The sequence below is a fragment of the Falco rusticolus genome, chromosome 8, assembly GCF_015220075.1.
Source record: "Falco rusticolus isolate bFalRus1 chromosome 8, bFalRus1.pri, whole genome shotgun sequence".
In the NCBI taxonomy this organism is placed as follows: Eukaryota; Metazoa; Chordata; class Aves; order Falconiformes; family Falconidae; genus Falco; species Falco rusticolus.
The window spans coordinates 306937-329500 of NC_051194.1; the positions used below are offsets into that span (position 1 = coordinate 306937).

The 22564-nt window shown below is 47.8% G+C and overlaps 1 protein-coding gene across 8 annotated transcripts in view; it reads left to right on the forward strand.

The window, feature by feature from the left end:
- The window catches only part of ARHGAP26 (Rho GTPase activating protein 26), a 196400-nt gene that overhangs the window by 156915 nt on the left and 16921 nt on the right, over window positions 1-22564 (forward strand). Inside the window, exon 21 of one of the 8 annotated variants that reach the window (XM_037398567.1) lies at window positions 20883-20931. The exons of 5 other annotated variants lie outside the window; for them this stretch is intronic. In XM_037398567.1, the coding sequence (XP_037254464.1) occupies window positions 20883-20913 (31 nt within the window). In that variant the 3' untranslated portion in view covers window positions 20914-20931. 2 more of the 8 variants (XM_037398568.1, XM_037398569.1) reach the window with 2 other exon arrangements.

Consider the following 22564-nt stretch of genomic DNA (forward strand, 5'->3'; position numbering starts at 1 on the left):
TGCCAGGGTGGGTACTGCTGGAGATGGTACGACTTGTTGCTCTTGGCTTGGTTGACAGCAGTGCTTGGGGTTTGGGGGGTCTGGAGTGTAGCCCTCATGGCCAGCATGTGGGGATGGCTCAGGCCCCTGCCTGCAGTGGTTTGCATGGGCAGAAAGGTAAGTACACAGCAGGCAGCTGGTGTGAAAATTGAGTGCATGTGTGCATGTGTGAACAGAGGACAGGCTCTGGCTTTCATCCATCTGCTCTGCCTCTCTTCTCACCATTACTGCCACTAAAACCGTGAGCTGTATGAGTACCAAACAAGCCCTGCCTCTTGTTGACCTCACCTGCCATTGGCTCTGGGTGCAGGGTTGGTAAGGCTCAGCTCCGTGCCTTACCTGCTGTCTCTGGATTTACCTACTGCAAGAAAGCCACCTGCAAGGAGTGTTGCAGTGGCAGAATAGAGCATCCAAAAGGTAGGATGCCTCTAACTGAGGTTGCACGTTACATATGTTATGTACTGATTAAAGATGCATCGATATCTCATGCCTGTACTGTTGGTTGAAGCTCTGGAAGTTAGTCACATACCATTCCCCCAACAGGTTGTTTTTAGTTTCTTTGTCCTTCAAGGGCTGAAAGAGTGCTGTAACTTATAATACAGCAAGGTTTGTGAGCCTGAGTCTTGCTGTGACCTTACAGGAATTGTTTGCCAAATTCAGTTATTCAGATTCCAAGAGTTGTGTCTTCCTAATAATTTCTTTTTTAAAGGAAGTCATAAAGGAGCTCAGCAGAATATATCAGTTAAAGCTATATGAGGCTTTGGGGAATGGACGCATCTTGCTGTTACCAAGGAATTAAGTGAGCAGACCAGCAGTGAAACTATTTGGTTGCCGCCAGTTAAGGGGCCTTTACAGTTTTGCAAAGTGAAATAGTGTTTAGCAGGGGTAGCACTGGCAGCTCTGATGGCTCTGACAGTGTGGCATTTGGTGCTTTTCCTCAAATCTAGTGATGATGTGATTATTTTTACACAACTTTTCAGTCCATGTTGAGCTAAATGTCAAAAAATGAGTCATAAGGTGAATAATACCACAAGGCAAATATTTTATTCTCTGTAACCCCAAATATTTCAATCAACTATCTTTAATCCGATCTTTTGATGAGAAATGAAGCATCTGACTTCATTTTATTCTTTTTAAACAGTGCATGTATGTAGAGGAACTACAGAGGAATGAAGGCAGGTTAATTAACATTGATAATATACAGCTGTGGGCTGGCTTCAGGGGCAGTGGGCTGGCTGATGTAGATAAGGTGCAGCTGTGGCTGGTTCCTGCTAAGTAGTTAAATAGCTCTAAGGGGTACAGAAGAGGAGCCCTGGATGAAGAGAGACCAGGAAGAAGCAGAGAGCGAGCATGAGCACCCTGGATGCAAGAGAGACAAGGAGAGGCTGTGCTGGGGCAAGGTGTGGGAGCTACTTATCAAAGTTAACCTGGTATGTGATGGTAAAAGCCTTGTTGCAGCCAGCTAGTTTACTAGGCCTGTGACACATGTAGATGTCACTTCAGCCCCTCTATGTCTGCTTATCCATGAGCACTAATCTCTACCCACGGTTTTGGCAGCGCCATGGTATTTTGTCCTTGGTGGTCAGTGCTCTGTGGGGGGTTCAGTAGCAAGGATGAGGAGGGCTGCCAGCAGTGGGTCTGTCCCCCAGACCAGCCCTGCAGCTGTTTACAGGCTGCAGTCTGGGTCAGGGCAGGGTGTCTGAATGGTGCCAGTATCCCAGCAGCTTTGTTGTCGCCGCTCGGTGGGACTACCCAAATAATATGTGTATAAAGCCACTTCTGTTTTTTTAACCAGCTGAGTAATTTGGGCTTTGCAGGAAGCCTTGGGCAGCTACATACACTGCAGTAGTATCTGTTACTGCCATGCAAGGCATTCTGGTGCTCCCCTGTAATTACCAGACCCACAATTAGGGTATACAGCAGTGGGGAAGGTCTTAGGGTGCCTTGCCCTTTGCTGTCCTTCAAATACCCTGCCAAATTCTCTGCCAGTCCTCTGAGACCCATCTTTGAGCTCTGCTTCAGGAGTTTTGGGTTGTTTGTTTGGGTGGGTTTTTTTTTTTGCATTCTTCAATGTTTTCTGTAACTTTTGGCGGTGGACCAGGGCCATCCTGTTTGAGGACCTGTTCAGGAGGGGCTGGCTTTCCTGGCAGCCTGCCCATCAGTTGATCAGCTGCCTGAGTTGGGAGCCAGTGCTCACCAAAATTCAAACCCTGCAGCTGAGGAGCTGTAAAATTCCAGGTGTGTGGAGGCCAGAAAGTCCTGCTTTCCTCCTTGAAAGAAAAAGGGATTTCTTCCTGAACAAGAAACTTCAAAAGAACAAGTACAAAAGAATCCTGGCTTCAGTGTTTCCTTCCCTTCAAGAAAGGGACCTCTGCTTCCCTAATTGGACAACAGCAAAGGTTAGTAAATTCAAAACTACTCAGACCAGAATTTGACCTACTGCTTATTTTCTGCTAAATACACCACTGAAAAACAGGGTAGATGGAGACTTCCGTGCAGGGGAATTCCTTCATTAATTAGGGCCTTTTCTGACTATTCTGAGGTTTGTTGCCTTGGTGTTGGTGCATCTTTCACCCTTTGCCCGCATATGCATACTGGACACAGTGACCCCAGTGTCCTGTCTAGCCTCAGCATTATGCCAGGCCCCAGGCTCAGCTGAAGCTGTCCTGAGATGGGTGCCCACCTAGGGAGTGTGATGGGCAGAGTGGGCACACAATGAGCCTTTTGGCATCAACATTGCTTTGAAAACTGCTTGTCTTGTGGCATCACTGGGTTGCCCATTAGTGGCTTTGTGTCACCTTCTCACACATGCTATGTTGTAGGCAGAGTGTGACAGCTGTGAAGGGAAAACCACCTTTTTTTCTGCTGGTCACAGGGTATCAAACTTCAGTCTGTGCTCTGAAAGCTGCAATGTTGTGTTGCCCCAAAGTAACATCCACCTTGAAGCTGCTCACCAGCCCAGCCAATGGCAGGGACAGTGGTGTACCTGAAACTATCAAAAACCCTTCCATCATTAGTTGCCTTCTCCCCACAAGCAGCAGCTAGATTCAGTGCTTCCACCTTCATCCTTTAAGCCATGGTAGAACCCAAGTGGGTTGTCCCCAGACATGGATGTTTCATGTTGGGCATGGTAGCTCCTGACTGCATGGGAGCCACGGCACAGCTACTCACCCTCTGCAAAAGCTCTTTGGGAAATTGCAGGGAAAGGAGTTGGGTCACTTTGATGTTTTTGCTTCTTGTTAAGCGGAAAACTGATGTTCTTGTGGAAATCGCAGAATCGTCAAATGGTTTGGGTTGGAAAGGGACCTTAAAAGTTCACCTAGTTCCAACCCCCTGCCAGGGGCAGGGACACCGGCCACCAGCCCAGGTTGCCCCCAGCCCCGTCCAGCCTGGCCTTTGAGCACTACTGGGGATGGAGCACCCACAGCTGCTCTGGGCAGCCCGTGCCAGTGCCTCACCACCCTCACAGGGAAGGATTTCTTCCTAATATCTAATGTAAACCTGCCTCCTTTCACCTTAAAGCCATTCCCCCTTGTCCCATTACTACATGCCCTTGTAAAAAGTCCCTCTCCAACTCTTTTTGATCTTACTGGGAAACATGGAGTACAAATGTTAAGGACTGCAAGTCTGGGGGATTTCTTGTTTTACTGCAGTAAGCACCAATGCATTCAAAGCTTGTCTTCAAATGTGCAGTGCTGAAAGTTGTGAATGCTATTTGTGAAATTACAGATGTTTGTTTGAGCTTTTGTTTACAAAGCCTCTCGGCTCCCTTCTAAACACTCGTGTATCCACCAGCTTTGCTCCATGGGGAGCTGAGCCGATTCCTAAATCTCTCTTGTGAGTGTGTGCTGCTTCTACCCCAGGCTCTGGGTGTGATGAGTGCTTATGGCAGTGACCATGCTGGGGCCAAGGTGTCCTCTCCTTGGTGCTGTTACCACTGTCACCCTCCCAAGGGGAGCACTGTTGTTCTCAGATTCACCTTCCCTTGAGCATTGTCCTCCTGCACCAACTGGGAGGGAAATGGTTTTGCTGCAGGGCAAAGGCTCTTTCTTCCCAGCCACCAATCCGGGTTTTACTATGGGAATGCATTTATTTTTGAGGGCTGGGCTTATTTTTATGGAAAAACTGCTCTGGGCAGGAGTTGTACCCGGTGAGTCAGCAGGACTGCAGTTCCGTGCCAGGAGCTGTTACTGTGGCTGCAGGGCATGGAGGGACTGGGGCTGGCTGCCCAGGGCCACCAAAGCTCCAGGGAGAGGGGTTTGTTTCTAAAGAAGTGTCAGATTTCTTTATCCTGCCCTTGCAGAAAATATCTTAGAAAATATGGCAAAACAATAAAGTGTAGTGTTTCTAGCATATGTGCTTCAGCTGAAGGGGGGAAGTTTTCAAACTAAATTGCGTGATCATGAAAAACAAAAAGCATTTAAACCCTTTAAGAAAAGCACCTTGCTGTGGCAGTTCTGCTATGCATACCTGTGAAGCCTCTGACATGAGGTGTATCACTGTAGATAACAGACACCTTGATTGGTGTTTGCTTTGTATTTTTTCTGTTTTATTTATATATTAGTCTCTTCTGTATTATTCAAAGACCTCTGCTGCACGCAGGGCCCTGCTGTGCTGGGTACATGGGCAGCTGCTCCAAGTGCTTAGATCTGGCTAAGGCCAAATCAGAGGGGGGTGCTGCAAACACACGAGGCAGTAGCCAGATAGCATTACGCAACCTCGTTAGAATCACCTTTTAGTGCTTAAAATAAGTGTAATGCCTGAGTCTTAATTAGCTTTTGGGTGTAATACTGGGTGCTTCTGGCTGACTTCCTACCTGCGACTTGCTGCAGGCTTTTATATTTGTTTGCAAAGCTGAACAAGTAATGTGTTACAGTTTGGAAAACAAGCAGCAGCCAGAACTTACTGGAGGAGGTAAATGGAGTCACCAGGGTTTCAGTTTCTCCGCTCACAGTAATTTTGTGTTGTATGGGGCTGTTTTGAATGTGGGGTGGGGCCGGATGATGTTTAGATGGGTAACTAGATAAGCTGCATTTTTGCATTTTGACTCCACAAAATTGCTAGCCTGTACTCTTGTAACTACAAATGTGCAAATGATACCGCGGGCGGGCTTCTGCCTTTTCTTTTTGAAGGGGAGGTGAGCATCAGAATCGCCCAAGAAGGGCTGGACTGGGTGACAGAGCGCACAAGTTTAGCAACTAGCTCAAGGGGTGCTTGCCTGGGTCCTGCAGGCACCCTGTTTCAGCAATAGCCATGCAGCCCTCTGTCAGCTGGCTGCAGGCAAGTGTTGGGACGACCTGCTCCATCCACACCGTCCTGCTGCTGCTCCCAAGGAGAGGAGCAGCGGGTGGCTGCTGTTGGGAAGACAGGCTGGCTGCTATTTCATGCCTGTGCAAATGGGACTAGAATATGAAAACTGGACACTTTTTTTTTTAGTCCTTGGCCACATCTTTGCACTAATGTTTCCCAGTGGTGGCTCAGAGTGCTTATTTTATTGTCTCCCAACCCTTTTTAATTTTTTGCTGCCACTGAAGGAGTACTCCATTACCACTGCTGAAGTGAAGCACAGCCTGACAGGACTTCTGGGATGTTTCTGAACAGTTGCTTCTTACAGGTTTCTCATGCTCTCTTGAAGGCTTGTTGATTTCTGAAGTTAGTAAGGCTCTCTGTTGGAAGATTACCTAGCAGTGCTCTCAGAGGCAAAACTTCACATTTCTGGGCTGCCTTCTGGAAGGGTGCCCCCAGGAGGACCTGACCATTTCTGTTTGCCTGACCTGTCCTTCCCCAGCTGTGTGCAGGGCTTCATGCAGACCTGCCTGTTTGCCCTTAGCATCATGAGTCCTGTGGTAACTGGCATGCCACCGTCTGCTGCTCTCCTGTACATCGGGTTGGACAGGCAGCCCTCTGCCTGTAGCTCAGCCTGCCTCCATGCCGCTTGCAGCCCAGGTGCTGCACACCTGGCCCTGCGCTGTGCTGAGTAGAGCTCAGAGATAGGAGACCTTCCTGTAAGTCACCCCATGGACAGAGATGGTGCCCTGCAGTGTTGTGTTCTCTGCAGAAGCTTGGCTGTTCTAGCTGTTTTTCCTGTGCAGAATGACTGGTTTAATGCCCTGAGGAGACACCGTGGGTGCAAGGCATGCGTGGGCTGGAGTGCTGAGCAGGTGGGCAGCAGCGGCTGGGGGCTGTGGGGCTGTGATGAGTTGCAGGAGGAGGCTCTACCTGTGCAGAGCAAGCATGGAAATACGCCTTTTTATGTGGACTAGGACTCAAGCGTCAGATGTGTCAGTGAGTGTCTAAAAATAGCAGGGAGCGAGCTATTGAATAGCCTGGACCCCAGGCATGGCAGGCTCAACCCTGCCTAGGGCTGACCCAGCACGACCCTGCTGGCTCTGCTTTGCTTCTGTAAAGCCCTGAGAAGCCCCTTGACATCAGAAGGGAACCCCTGAGGCTGGGAGTCCTGACGCACAAGGAAATGCCCAGAACTAGCTGCCCTGCAGCCCCTACAGCCTCCCTTTCCCAGCCCTCAGGCACATGGGGTCCATCCGTTCACGCTTCCCACCCGGCTTAGGGCAGTGGAGGGGCCTGGTGTGTGCCCAGCCACCAGGCAGCTCAGGCGTGAAGCTTCCCCAAGGCTCTGGTGCTGGCTGGTGTCAGATGATGCCAGCTCTGGAGCACATGGCTTGGCAATCTTGACGTCCTCTTAAAGCTGGGTGAGCTCATGTGCCAGTCAGTGTCTGCTCCCCTCTGTGCCGGTGTGGCAGTTCCATAGCAGCTCCCCTCACATCGATGCCTTTGCCAGCTGTGCCTGGAATAAGCTTTGTAGGTGCCAACTAAGTCAAAAATATTGAATGCAGGAAAAAAAAAAATCACTTGACAAAGGAAATACCATCTGTTGCTCCCTCAGAATGAAATATTAGGCCTTTTTGCCTGATTTCTCAAGAAGATACCGCCAGCCTAATGACACTGCCTGTGCCTGGTGGCGCCTCCATGCTGTCCCGGGCCAGAGGTGTCAGTACAGAGGCAGTGGCTGTCGGGGCTTTTCCCAGATGATAGGGGAGCAGCGCCTGGCTGGGGGAGGTTGTGTGCAGAGCTGAGGCCCACGGCAGGGACAATGGCGGTGCCTGTCCTCACCCACAGGCTCAGGGCGCCTGAGGCGGGCTCAGCCACCCAGCCCCAGCACATGCTGCTTGCCACACCTCCTTAACCCCGGGGACTCTGCCTTAGGGAAATAATAGCTTTGGGAAACTTGAATTTAGTCAACACATGCCTATTTGCATTTTACTTTATTTTCTCATTGACCAAGTATGGCTGTTTCTTGCCCTCCATGGGTATGGAAAGAAATGAGGAGCGGATCTAAGATCTAGTGGTCATGAAAAAAATAACCCAGTTAATCTATGGGAGAGAGGTTATCCCCATGTGCTTTTGATTTACAGGACCAGAATAAATCTTAATTAGGCATCCCAGCTAAAACTTGGAACTACATTTCTCCTGCCCTGCCTGAAAATAAGAGAAATTGCGAGTTATTAATGAATTTGCAAAACGGCCTCCATCGGTGACTTCTTGCTGGGGCAGGCCAAGCAGGCGGGAGGAGAGCTGGGGGTGGCAGCAGCAGCAGAGAGGGGTGACAGCATGCTGAAGCCATGGTGCCAGTGGCCTCAATGTGGTGATTGGAGGATGCAGCTTCTCCCCATTGCCCTGTCCCTTCTTTGCTCTGAAGTTCCTCGCCATCCCAAATCCATGTCTAGCAGCAGACAAACCAGCATAGTGTCATCAGTGTATCACACAGGATAGATAGTGGGTTTTGGAACAAATAATCCCTTGAACATGCAAACAGCTTTGGCAATTATAAGCTGTGACACACGTAAGCAAACACATGCAAGGAGACGTAAATAGACCTTTAAATGCTGCTGATTCCTTGCAGAATTTAAGTCACTTTTTCCACTCTGAAAAATAACTACATAAACATGATACAGCCTTTTTCAGCAGCTCCACTCTCTGTACCCACACAGAATGCAGATCTCTGCAGCAAAAATAGTTTAGTTTTGCTTTTCATTCTTTTTTTAAACTTTTGTGGAGTCTTCAGTAGTAGAAGTGATGTGAACATTACTGTACCCTGCTTTGTTAGTCAAGTTACTGTAAGAATAAATCCTTCTTATTTCAGGATCCACATCCCTACACTGTCTGCAGGAAGATTAGCCAGGTGTAAAGGGCAGCAGAAGCTGGTGTTGGTTAGGAATTCATGGGAGAGTTCCTCTGTTTCTGGGTGCCATGTGAGGCTGGCAGCTAGAATAAACTTATTTGTAGAAAGACCCCTGTGAAGGCACACAGAGAGCATGTCTGGGGATTTACTTGGAGGATGTGAAAGCCTGAGAACTTTTTACAGCCATATCCAGCTTTTGTTTTATTCAGCATAGAGCAGCTGTGAGACAGTGCCATTTTATTCTCTGAGCAGAGCTTGATGAAAGCATGGCAAAGAGGTTACATGCCTGAGTGCTCCAAGGAGCACTTCTCCTAGTGGGTGACATGGCGGTCACCTGGGCACCCTGACTCTTGCACAGTTTGACTTACACAGTGGAAGAAACCTAGCCTCAGGAGTGGATCTATCTTCCTATAAAATACAGTGCTTTAAAACCTTGGTAAGCTTGTGCAGTGCTGGGAAAGCTGAGCTTTCTCATGGCTGCAGAGCTAACCCACGGTTGGTCAGTGATGGTCTCCATGTCTGTCAGCTGCTGTCACAAAATACTGTCATTTCTGCCTTTCTAAAGTTCTAGAAGTGCTCAGCTGCTTTTTAGGTTTTTTTGGTTTGTTTTGGTTTTTTTACAGATAACTTGTGATTTGTGATGTATTCTGTTGAGTGTCTAGTTGGGTAAATAGAGGTGGAGAGGCCAAGGTGGTTTGTCCAAGGGGCAGCAACAGCAGTCTTGATTCTGCCCTCTGTCCTGCCCTGGGATTTACATCCTAAATGTAAATCCCGTCATTATCACACCGGATTCAACAGTAAGAGCCAGGATGGCAGCTGCTCAGAAGTGTTCCATTTCAAGCTAGGAAAATGTCCAGCTGCAGTTGAAGTTACTAATTCTGACACTGGTGTTGGATGGGGTCGGGTGAACCAGCTGGTCTTGCAAGGCAGATGCTAGTTAGTTGCTGATGAGTTTTTCACACCTTTAAAATGCAAATGAAGATGGTTAATAACAAACTGTTGCACTCACCAGATAACATCTTGCTGACTTGGCAAAAAGGTTTGCCATCCTTGTCAGCTGAATGCTGCTGCTGCTGGGTAACAAGGTCATCCCGTGTGATGAATAAGGGGTATAGCGCCAGCAGGCTGCCAAGGCTGTGGTCTGCACCTTGGGTCACAGAGTCAGCAGCAGCACAGGAGGGTGTTAGGGCTGTATGTGCTCCAGCTGAGTCAGCTGCTGCTCTCATTGTAGTGGGCCACGGTGGCAGCACCACGGCACTGGGGATGTGCTGCCAGCACCAAGCAGGATCAGCTCCAGTCTGCCCTCAGGATGGAGCTGTATGCCTGAGCCACATCTGGTCTAGCAGTTTAGTTTCATCTCTGGCTGTTGCCGCCCTGTTGGCGTGGCCCTGTCCTCACGAGGGCTTTGAGAGCTGGCAGGTTACATATACACTCTCAGTAACGCCCATGTCAAATGCATCTGCCTTCTATTTCTCTCTCTTTCACTATCCATTCCTGTATTCTGCTAGGATCGTACAAATAATTCTGGCATTATCTGCAAAGCCCTGCTAGTTTTGAGGTCTGAGCTTTAGACTGATCCAGAACCAATGCTCTGCAAACAGCAATATAGGATTTATTTTTCCCATTTCTGATGTCCAGGTCAAATTTGCACAGTTTAAAGTTCAGCTGGCTTTTCTGGCTGGTACTGTCATATGCTGAAGGTGGGATCCCCCATTGCAGTCCAGCTGTGTCCTCTCCAGCTTCCACGTCCCTGGAGGCGATGCAGATGGAGCATGGGCATCCTGCATGTGCTGGGAATGTGGCTCCTGTAGCTCTTTTTTGCACATCCCACGTGGAGCAGCAGAGCCTGGGAGCACAGCATGCTGGATGAGCGGATCACCTCCCATAGGTCTCAGCAGCAGTTATGTGCTTAAAGCCATACTCAGCCCCGCTTGCTGATACATGCAGGTAGGAAGAAAGGTGCATGTGCAGTCAAGCCCCTTTGAGTTGTTTATTCCTCTTCTGCTTATTAAATCCCTCCCTGCTGTTTAACTGCTCACAGGTAACTGGTTTAAGAGCAGCTCAGGGTTCAGGCAGCTGCTGGCTCCCCTTGACAGGGTACGATGAGTATGGCAGTGCTGGGGTGTGGAAGAGCCTCTGGTCATGGATGGACCTGCCAGGGAATTTTTGAGCTTATGTTTCCCTCTGTGCACCAGCATTTCTGGGAGGTCAGGCTTACAGGTCAGAGTATTTCTAAGATAATACCTTACCTGTTATCAAATGATGTGAGGTGCAGAACCAATGCACTTCATGGTTTTGTGCTGTATTTTCCATATATAAGTATATTACCCATTTCAAAAGGATGAATGTGGTTCAGGAGATAGGAACCCAGCAATGCTTTTAAAAGGAAAAAACATTATCTATAGACCATCAGAGGATCTGCCCTGCACATGGCCAGGGGAGCTAGCGAACCCTCAGAGCGGGCTGGTGGAGGGTCCAGCTGCCACCCTGCCCAGAGCAAGCTGGTTGGAGCGGGCAGGAGCGAGCAGGCACCATCCTCTGCACTGTGTCTGCCCATCTGTCCTTTGTGCTGTGTCAGAAGTGAGCCCTTAACATACTCAGCTTTGGCAGTTCCTCTCCCTTTTACTCACTTGCCCTTGTTTTGCAGAAGTTTTCATGGCTCTCTTCGCTTTTGCTCGTGGTGTTTATATTCCTGAAGAATAACAGCAATTAGAGGTGCAGAAAGTGCAGGAGCAGGTCCCACCCTCATCCTGCCTTCCTGCCAGCTACTTTGGGAATGTCTGTCTGAAATAGCATCACTGGGACTTCTTAAGGAATTTTCTCATAAATCAAATAGTCCTTTTCCTGAGGAACCTGGATTCTTACCCATTCTCCCCTCACCCCAATATTCAGCCCCACTTTTAATTTGGAAAAGGACTGGGAAAATGCATTGGGTTTTTGTATTGATGTGTCTTGCTATAAAAAATGGGGTAGTTTGTGCTCAGAGAGGTGGTCTTCCTCCTGGATGGGAGAGCTGGTACTCAGGAGGGTGTCCCGGGGACACAGCCAGTAGGGATGGGTCTGCCAGCCTGTTTTGTGGGGAGTACCACGTTGCATTGAACTCTTAATGACATCCAATGGTGCTTGTCCTAGTAAAGACATTTTTTTTTACTTTAGCTTCATTTTCTGATTCTCTCTTGTTCATACAAAATTGCAGAGAAAACCTAGTGGTGAGCACAGGGTGCCTGGAGTCTTACACGGTATAGAAACTGCCCGGTGCATTTAGGGTAGGTGAAGCAGGATCACGAGGAAATAGGAACTTGATTAATTGCAGGGCTTTGGGCTAAACAAAGCTGTTTCTTCTTCCTTCCACTGCATTGTGGCCGGCTGGCCGGGAGCCACTGCAGCTCTAGTGAAAGGGAGGAGCCGGGAGAGGCATTGTCAAGGCCAACAGCTCCGGGCTGGGATTCCCCCCAGGCCCTCCTCTGTCACTGCGGGTCCTCTGCTGCCCTTTATCAGGGGGATTAAAGCCCTGAGTGCCTGTGTGTGCCTGGCACCGTTATCTGATACAGCAAATCACAGCTGGTAACTGCTTGGGCTGGGGAGGTGTGTCTCCCACCAGCCCTGCTCTGTGCAGCCATGCAAAGCTTGGCCCAGCCCCCAAATTGCTGGGCTTTTGCCTAATCTGGGTTTTAATAGCAAAGGCCAGCCTCAAGGGACAGATCTCCTGACTGACAAACAAAAAATGGCATTTTTTAAGGATTAGGTAATATCTTGTAGCCATAGCTCCTCCGGAATAACCTTATGTGCTGAGACAGGGGGGTTTAGGCTTGGCATTTGGAGTCCCAGCGGGGTGGGGTGGCCTGAAGCTGGTGGGAGAGGTGCCCTGGCTGGGCCCCAACCCCAGGCCCCCAGGGAAATTGTTGCTCAAAGTATTGCCTTCCAAGCAGTGTTACGATGCACAATTATTTCATCTTTCCTTCTCTCGATACCGCCTTATGTGGCTGGTCAGGATTTGCGTCTTTTCCGTCTCCTAACAGAGCTGTGAGGTGCTGCCACTTTGCTCACAGAAATGGGGAAGAACCCTGGGACACTCCTAATAACAGATCTGCGCATAATTTTGTCTGGAGGGGCAGAGGGTGCTCAGCCATGACATGCCCTCTGCAGCAGAAAGCCTGTGCCATTTGACGCAGATTGGGGTGAAGTTACCCCAAATGTAATTGTTTCCTCTCCTGCTTGGAGTCACAGGAACTATTAAAAGGTTACTAGAGTAAGATTAGGGACAGCACAGCAAAAATGAGGTGTTAGGTTCTGTGCCAGGAAGAAAAATGAGTTTGCTGCAGAGACTCATCATAAGCATGGCTTGAAGGGCACTTGGCAGCACCGCAGGGTGGGCTGGGACCTGGGGAGAGGGGAAAATGCCAAATTTCTGCAGCAAAAAGGCAGATAATCCAGCTGGCAAAGCAAGCTTCCTACTCCACAGTTATCTGCCGGAGGACCCAGGGACGTTCCTCTGTGCTGAGCCAGGCAGGGGGATTTAGGCAGACATCTCTGGGGGTGCATTTTTTATTTTAGATGTGGGTTTGGCTTTGTACTCAAGAAGAGTAGAGATTATTTCCAGTTTAAAACAGAAACTGCTCATCTCCTAGTTTTCTTCTTTGAGAAAAGATCCTAAAATTCCTGGTCTGTTGCTTGGCTTATTCCAGATGACATAACGTTCACAGTTATGACTGACTGATTTATTTTGGTGCAGACTGTTATAAGGGTGCCTGTATGTTTGGTTTTTTTAAAGCAGTTTTAACTTGGGAGTCCCAGATTGTGCCGGCAGTTAGAAAGCTCCATAAACTTTGGTGGTTCAAGGGTCTGGCAAACATCTTTAAACCTGTTTCATGAAAAACACAAGCAGCGTACTCAGTACATGAGATGTAGTTGCTGATGGCAAAACATTTTAAAGCTTGCATATATATATACATGTGTGTATATATTTCGTTAATTCTTTCCTATGTTGTGTTTAAATAATCCTGGATTTATTTTCTAAGCATCTGTATGTTTCCATGAGGTATTTTAAGATACGTGAAAAAGAACAATGCTTGTAGGCCACAAGAGCAGTGATCTTGTTTTGGAAGGTCAGAGGGAAGTTACAAACTTCCATTTGAGATGAGATATTTAAGGCTGTTTGGCCAAGAAGAAAGGTCCAGCAGTGAAGGGTTGCCAGCCTCCCCCAGTGCCTCCACATGGCAGGCTCATTGTTTTGGGCTTGCAGAAGGAAAAGATCAAAGATGGAAGGTTTATCTTTTTTTCTGCTATGTGGGCTTTTTGTATGCTTCAGAGTTCGGTGTAACAACTTTTCAAAGCTTTAGCTCTTTCACTTTTTAGTTGGCTCTTGATCTAGAAACTTTCCACAAATTGAGCTTGAAAATTAAGCCAAATATTCTCATAAAATAAGTCTCCAGTTCTGTGGCTAACTCCACGTGAACTAGTAGTCATACATCAAAATATTTTCTACTCATCCATTAAAACAAAGGTAATTTGTCAGGCTGAGCTCTTTCACTAATGGGATCAAGTGCCTATCTTCCCTTTCCCAGCAGAAATGAGTTACATGGTTGCTTTGAACCTGCTGCTTTGTGGTTACCATGGGTGCACTCCTCTGGGTGCTATCACCTGCGTGGGGTGTGTGGGCTGTCAAAGATAGACGGACGGACAGACAGACGGCCTCTTCAGAGGCTCCATGTTCCAGGCTGTCCCTCAGCTCCTCCACCCTGACTCCCGCTGTCCATGGCTTTTCCCAGTGCTGCCTCTCAGGAGACTTTTCAGAAGTATCTGCCTTTGAACAGCCCCACTCTGTTTGTGTGTTTTGCTCTGAGAACATCTAAGAGCGCTCTCGCAAACCGAATCAAGTTAGATCTCCCTCCAAGAGATCTAAAAAAGTGCCTTAAAATTCAGGGGCATACGTTTAAAAGACAGCTTTCTTGAAAGCCCAGGAAAGAAAATACAGACATTGCCCTTTCATTGCTTTCTTAATTCATGTAATTAGTGTGGAAATAGCTACATAGCAGTATTTTCTTCAAAGAAACTGCCTCAGACAAATATTGGCTAATGGAAATTTTACTTTCAAATAAAGCAGTATTTGAAAATACATTATGGCCATTGTGGGGAAATGGATGCAGGAATCGAAGATACTACAACAAAGTCTTCCCTGGGGCAGCTAGCAGAACAGTCTGTATTTTGTTATGAACTGATGTACAGATCTCAGCCTCATCTTCCTGCTGGCCAGTCCTTTCTTTTTCAGTTTCTCCTCTCCTGCCTGCTGTCCCCCTTCTCACTTTTGACTTTGGCCAGCTGTGGGTCCCAGCATGTGTTTTGCTCTGTGGCTGCCATGCAGTGCTTGCCCCAGCCTGCTCAGCCCCTGCATCCCGGCTCCACTTTGAGAACCTCTGCTCCGTCTGCATCTGAGTTTCTTTTGGGCAGAATCTCTCAGGCGTGAGCCAAGCCAAAATTTTTATTGAGACTGCTGAAAGCAAAATGACTGTAAATTAGATCTTTCTGCCATCTATAAATGTCACCACGGACAAAATATTTTAAAGAAACAGCTGAACACATTATTTGGTTCCTCTTTCTGCAGGCAGATTTAATTCAAAATCAAGGATGTAGCCCAGACTCGGCCTTGTAAAAGTCTTTTGATGAATGTGGGAGTCCTTTTTTTTTTTTTTTTTTTTTTATGGCAGTGCTGGTTTCCAGCCGTACTACACAGGTACTCAAAATGTTGAAAATGTACCAAACCTCCCCAGTCACCCAGCAGCTACAACTGCCAGGGCTGGGAATGAGCTGGGGCGGGCAGGGGAGCTGCACGTGAGCAGGGTTCAGATGGGGACCACCTCCGTGGGGTGGCTGTCCTGGGGCCAGCCACCCCCTCCTCCCACACAATCCAATTTCCCAGCAAAAAGCTGACAATGTCCCCCCATGGGGCAGGAGGCAAACAGGGCTGCTCGCTCACAAAGACATCCTGTCTCCCTCTGAAAGAAGATCCTTGTGCCTAATTAACTTCATAAATTAGCTGGAGCTGTAACACCACCACTTTAAACTAAAATGGAGGTAACTCAATCTCCCTGGCCCTTTCTGCTGCCGTAAGGGATCTTGCCTGCCAATTAATTTGCCCTGGTCCACTTTCTGTCCAGCTGCGTGTTGGCTGTGCGCAAGCTGCTGTGCAGACACTGTTGACAGGGCAGTGCTAAGCTGGGAAATTATCAGCAGCATAAGAACCACCGCCAATTATTTGTCTGCCCCCGCATGCTGGCATTGCTCCCCGCTTTGCCCAGCTCAGCCCTGCGGCTGCCGGCACCTGGCCACGGTGGCAGCGGGCTCTGGCAAGGCCGACCAGGTGGGAAGCCATCCCCAGGCTTCCTGCAGTGAAGGTGTCCCAGCTGGTTTACTGGACAGTAGGAAAGGAAATCATGGGAGGAAGGAGCACTGTTTCATCTTTTGTTGTCGTCTGCGCCGGGGCTTGGAAAAACATGAACACAAGCAGCCGTGTCCCCTGCAGCCATGTCCCCTGTGGAGGAAGAGAGGAAAATCCCCTCTGGCTTCTGCCCACACTGGGCTGAAGAGCTGGGAGAGGGGGAGAGGAGAGCTAGCTGCAGGCATGGAAACAGCTGTCTGCTTAAACAATGCCCAGACCTCGCTCCTGGAGATCCTGCCAGGGAACTCCCAGGAGCAGGGAAAACTTATCCCCTCTTTAAGCACAGCCAGGGTGCCCGTCCACGCACAGGCTGTCACGTGGCATTGTGGTGGTGGTGGGTGCAGGAAAGCTCCAGCAGCTGTCTGCTTGCCATTCAACAGCATCAGCCTTTAGGTAGCAGCACAGATCTCTGCCCTGCCTCGCTGATTGCTCTGATGTGGTTTTTGAGGAGCAGTGCCATAGTTAGAAAGAGTTTGTGCCAGCAAGTTCACATGAGCTTGAAGGTGAAGAGGTCTCTATATGACACAGCCAAGGCTCAGCCTCAGCTGTCATTGAGGACCACCGGGGAATTGGAGCTCTTCCAGCCCATGCTGGTTTGCCCCTCCGCTGCTGCTGCTTCAAATAATGACACCAACTAACCATCTCTGTCCAATATATCTGCAGCTTTTAAATAAGGCAACCAAAGATGGAACTTAAAATTATGTGCTTTTCTGTGGCTTTAATTATGTTTGACATGCTAAAAAATGTTTTCCAGGTCTCATGCAAGAGCCAGGCTCTTCCACATGTAATGTTGTAATACTAACGTGGTACTGGTGCCTGCAGTCTTCTTCCTTGGAGGTTTCCAAGCCTTGGTGAATCAACCAGCTCCAGTGTCGCAGCCACCCTGCTTGAGCAGGCACTTGGGTTAGAGACCTCCTGGGTCCTCCCCAAACACCTCAGGGACTCTGGGCACAGCAGTGGGTGCAGCCCACAGGGAGGCTTGGGAGAGCGCGTGAAATGTTACAAAGAAGTGAGAAAATAACCAACCAAAAAAAGAGAAGTGAATCAAATGGATTAATCTTTACTGTATTTGATTAATGGGAAGGGAGAAAAGGGTATATTTTCAGCTGGATTGCAGGCAGAGGAATTGAGTTTGGGCCAGTAAACTGGGAGGGTTGTCGTGCTCACACCTCCCAGCTGGGCTGCACTGGGAGGGGATGTGCAACTGGAGGAGGAGGATTTTGCTGATGAGAGTTGATGAGGCAAAAATGTTAAAAGTTTGGGTTTAAGTGGAAAAAAAAAAAAGGTGAAAAAAGAACAGAACAAAAATGGAGCTTCTTATGATAAATATGATCTAATTGGATCATTTCAGTAATGTAGTCTTTGGGGTTTAGAGTGAAATGCTCTGATCAGCTCTCTATAACTGATGTTTGCAGAATCCTTGCAAAACAAAGCAGCACAAGAACAAATACACAAAAGGAAATCAGGCAAATTGAGTAAATGCAGGGACTTTACTCACCCATTTTTTTCAAACAATTTTTACAGGCCAAAATAATCCTCATTGTTTTTCCCACTGTGTATAACTTAGGTGGACAGGTGTTATGCACGATACAAAAATAAGAGTTCTAGCTCATGATGCTATTTAAGCCTTCTTAAATGAACTGTCTCTGTGTTTTTTAGGATTTGAGTCTGGAAATGGCCTTCTATCAAATTATGTGAGGAAGATTACTTAGCCAGGAATGAATTTTTTACGGTGTGGAGTAACTTTTCTGACCATTTCCAGAAATTACTTAAAAAGTAGAAGAAAGTTTTCTTCCTTCAGAGAGCTGACAGTAACAGCCTGTGGGGTGGGTTGCTGCTGGCCACCCCCTAATGACTGATCTTCTTGGGTGTTTGCAGAACTTTCCTTTTTTGGGGGGGCTTATGTTAGGGTCTGAGAGCATGCAGGACAAAACAGTCAGCTCCCAGCATCTCCCTGTGTAGCTGCCCTGGCTGCACTGTGGGCAGTCCAGTCATCCTCTCATTGGCGCCTTGCAGCAGAACATCTCTGCCTGCAAAAGGGAGGTTTGGTTTTGGGAAACAAAGACTGATTTCCCCCGCCCTGAGCCTGAAGCTGGGCTGCTGCAGGTTCTTGAGGCCGGGGCAATGGGGCAACATGGGGCTGGTGCTACGATGCAGGCTCTCCAGCAGCCTTGGGCAGAGGGTTGGGGGCAGTCCTACCCTGGGTTCAGGGTGATAGTGGCTGGCAGTGAGAACAGCCTCGTTAGGTATCAGTCAGCTTCCCTGCAGCTCCAGCTTCCTGGAACGAGGCCACCCTCAAGTGCATATGGCAGGTTTCAGCCACTTAGGGTTGGCAAACGCTGCAAAGCATGGGGGCTCTGTGCACAGGCTTTGTTTAGATCAAATATTTGATCCTACCAAACACACCCCAGCTGATCTGGGAGCTGTGATCCCACAGGGACTTTAATTTCCTTCATTTTCTGAGAATCCCATATGGTTGCTGGGGTAGCAGATGGGAGAGTTTTCTTTTCTGGGGGATGTAAGATAGCAGTGGATTGAATGCCAGAGAAAAATGAGAGATTTCTGGAGGACTGTCGAGTTCTCCTTAATTGTGAATACAATTTGTTGGTGACTAATGCATCCAGACTTGCTGAACTACCTCATGTATTAGAAGCAGTGGTGCAATGGAAAAGATGTGACTAAGATGCTGGCTCCTGAATTACCAATACTTCCCTCCTAAACTGCTGCTTAGCTTCCTACTGTCACATTACAACTTTTTCTATTAATAATTAAGAGCATTAATATAGTTTGAAAGCACTTGGTTCAACGTAAAATGCGCCAGCTTGATTTTTGGTCTGCTGAGAGCATTTTGAGCAGAGAGGAGTTATTAATGGAGCAGAAAATACAGCTGCCAAGCAAATGGTGGAGCAAGGCAGAACACATTGTGTCCAGGCTTGGTGTTGTGCAGGACCTCAAGACACGTTGGTGTGGTCCCATGGTTGCCTCTGCCCTGCCCCATCTCTTCTTGCCTGTCCTACTTCCAATGCTGGTACGACATTTCTGTAAGAGCGGTGACTGATGGGTTGGTAACTTGCTAGTGAAACTGCAAGTTCTCTGTTATAAACAAGTTGTGCAACTGTTAATGAAATACTGTTCCATATTAAGATGGCATGATGCTTCTGTTGCCTGGATCCCACCGGCTGGGGAAGAGGCCTACCCAGTGGTTGTGCTGGCATATGCACCAGCCCAGCACTCCAACGCTTACTCATGCTGAAAATGCATCCATTTCTTATTCTTTGCTTATTCACTTAGCCTTTCTCCAACATTAACATCAGTCTCTAAGCTTTATGCCAGAAGGCTGTACCAATCCAGCAATGTCATTGCATCCCTTTGAAACATCAGGCATCATCTGCCTGTACTTGGAAATGGAACTGTCTGTTTGGGACAAGAAAAACTCCAGCTCTCCTTCCCAAAGTCAGAACTCTTCCCAGTCTCTCTCTTACTCAAGTGGAAAAGCTTTTAGATGTTTTATGACATTACTAAAGTGGTGAAATATGTCTACATATGGGAAATAAGACAAGCATCAAAGTGACAAGACAAACGAATGGGCTGGGTATCTTCAAGATTACAGAGAGGGACACATCCACATTATTGAAATGAACATTCTGTAATCTGTGCTTGTGGAGACAGAGGAACTAGTAAATGGAGATGTGGGAAAAGTCCGTGCTGAAGAAGCTGAAGTTTTTTGGAACTGTTTGGTCAAGTGATATTGACTGCAGTGCATTTTTGCCGCTTATTTCCCTAAGTGTGTCGTTACTTTCCACCTGAATGATTATGCAGTAAGATAACTCCCAAGAGAACAACACTGGAGAGAGTTTAACATCATTTTTCTTGCATTTAAAGTACCAAACAGAGAAATTATCCTGCCAGTCTGAAGCCCTGTGAGCTAATGGTCACCTATAGGTCATATGTGGTCCCATTACTAATCTGCAGTGCAACCAGAGCCTGGGGAATTGCTTGCTAGAGCCCATCCATCTGCGCTTGGAGCTTTGCTTGGACCTGCAGCATTGCATGAACTTCATGAGCTCAACTCAAGGCTGTCTCCCCTTTCTTTTAGGCAACAGAGTCGTGTCCACTGATGAGCTGTAATCTTGTCCTTGTTCTAGCAGAGTTTAAGTGCCCTAGCACTAAATAATCCTGTAATCATTCTTTTTTCTGGTTAGCTTTGAGAAGAGCCATATGCTCTGCAGCTTTGTTCTATAGGAACTGATCAGGAGGTAAAGGGCTGGGTGGTCCTTGATGTATTTTAATGCAGTCAGTTATTGGAAATGTCAGAATGGGAAAATTGTTATTTGTTCTTGAGGTGATTTCATGAAAGGGCTTTAATTCATCAGTAGACTATGTCCATTCATAGTTGTTAGATGTTCTGTATCAGAAATAGCCCCGAGTTCCACAAAAGTAAACAACAAGTTGTAAACATTTTTGAAGTGGGACTGATACCCTCTCAGACAGAAGAACAAAGCAGCAGAGGTTGTCTAGAAACCCTGTGGAGAATAACTCTTCAGACCTGTAAATGCCTTAAGGAGTTGAGCTGTGTAAAGGAAGAGGCAGTCTGGGTAGGCAGGTTTAGAGAAAGAAGAATTGAGAAGAGGCAGGTTATGGGAAGGGATTAGAAAAGAGATGTTTTGGCTACAGCAACTGAAAGGGAGCCTGGAGCCTGGAAATGAGAGTTGCTGCTTTTATTGCATGTTCAGGCAGCAAATTATGCATCAGAGTGGGAAAGGCAGTGTGTACAGCAGGCATGGGAAGCAGAGACTAGGATTTAGCTTCTGAATCCGTTTTGAAGTACGCTGGTTTGCTGGAAGAGTGGGGTTTCCAAAGGGGCAGACAGGATTTGAAGGCACAGGTGCCCCCACAGCCAGTGGGCTGACCACCACGACACGATGTCCTCCTGCATCATGCCCTTTCCAGGGCAGTTTTACCTCGTCGCTGAGTTGCAGGTCATGGCCACTGCTTTCAAGGGGTACAGACGGACCGGCACAAAAGGCAAGAGCCTCAGGACATGTTGGGCCATGGACTCGTGGAGTTCTGTCAGCTGCTTCTGTTGGGGAAGAGTCCATACCCACCTTGGAAGACTCTAATTTTACCCACTTCTTTGTTTCCTGCTTCTGGTATTTTTGGTTCTCAGCATTTTTTTCTCTGTTTTGTTTCCCACTATGCACTGAACAGGAACAACCCCTCGCAAAGTCCTGCAGAATAAGAAGAAGGAAAAAAAAAAAAAAAAGATCCAGATGACATTTGGTTTCTGCAGGCAAAACTGAAAGCAGGCAGCAGCCAACATTTCCCCAAAGCCCCTCACCACCGCTGCTCTTTCCATGAGAAACAGTAAGGAAATTGGATCCTACAGGAAAACTCATTTTCCAAAATGCCAGAGACCTCCGAATAGTCTGTTTGCTCTTGTGCACTGACTTCTCTAATGAGACAGGACTTGGGTCTTGCAGTCACGTAAGCTCAGAAAGTGATACTTCAGCAGTATCTTGAAAATAAATACCTGTGTTTCACGGAAGGAAGATAAACCCTTTGTGCACATCATAGCCCCATGGTCTGTAGGTGCTGGGAGGGCCAGCTCCAGCAGGGTCCTGAAAAGTCCATTTGTTCTTCTTGAGGAAATGTGCTGGAAAGACTTGCAGAGCAGGACTGTGAAGCTGTGCAGGGGTAGCTCAGTCATCATAGGACCGCATTCATCTCTTCAATGAGCAAACTGATTGAAACAGGATTGTCATATCTTAAAAATCTACACGCTGTCATTAGTTAGTAGTTCCCTCTGTGGTTTTGGTGGGCATGGAGAGTTTTCTTTGCTACCAGTGACCCAAAGACACCAAAATCCTGCTCCAAATTGTTGATAGTTTCTTAGATAGAGGCCAGCCAGAGTGCTGATTCTTGCTGTAAGGCTTTTTTACTGCAACATTGCAGAAATAACTCTCTACTCTGAGAATCATATTGATTGCATTGCACACTGTAATTAGTGTAGCAGGCTGTGCAGTTGGTGGAACAATGACAGAGCCAACTTTACAAGTAGTGAGAGCTGCATTCTTTTAAAATTATTTCATCTCAAAAAGTGCATTGGGAATTTCTAGTCCTGGAGCCCTGTGTGGCCAGATATTCCTTCCATTGCAAAGTGGGGAGGACTGGGGTCGGTAGTGGAGGCAGTGGCCATCCCACATTGCTGGCACACTGAGCGAGACCTGCCTCTTGCACCCAGAGCGCCGCCTGCTGAGGCGGTGGGAGCTACAGCGGGAGGGCTGATGGGTGTTGGTGGCCGCTCTCAGGGGGGACAGGCCCAGCCACATTTCGGTCACCAGCTCATTGGGACTCCAAGTCCCACCTTGGCCAAACTCCAATTGCTGTGCCGTTTGTTTGCTCTCTCCTACCCTGGTGTGGGGCCTTCATGGTCTGTTAGAGGCTGCTGCCCACTGGGTTTGTGACAAGCAAGAAGTTGATCTGATGGCTAGAGGTTGCTGAGCTGTCTTAGGACTCGTCCTCCCCTGCAGACAGTTCAGTGGAAAGGAGTCTTGCTGGAGCCAGGGGCTGGAAGCCAGAAGGTTTGCTTCCCAGTGCTCCTTGCCTGCAGAAAATCCATGCACGGAACAAGGTAATGTGCATTTCATGAAGAGATTTTTGAGATCACCAGGATGGAGGAGTCTACGTGAATGGTGAGAGGCCATGGTAAGACGAAGGGTGCACCTAGCAGATCCTCTGCCTCCCAGGTGATAAACCCATGCATTCATATTTCATTTGCTGTGCAGACATGTACCATCTTGGAGTCTTACTGTAGTAACTTAGCTGTATAAAGCCAGAGAACATTGCATACAGGTGTTATAACCGACAGGCTCTGGCTTCCAAAATACCAG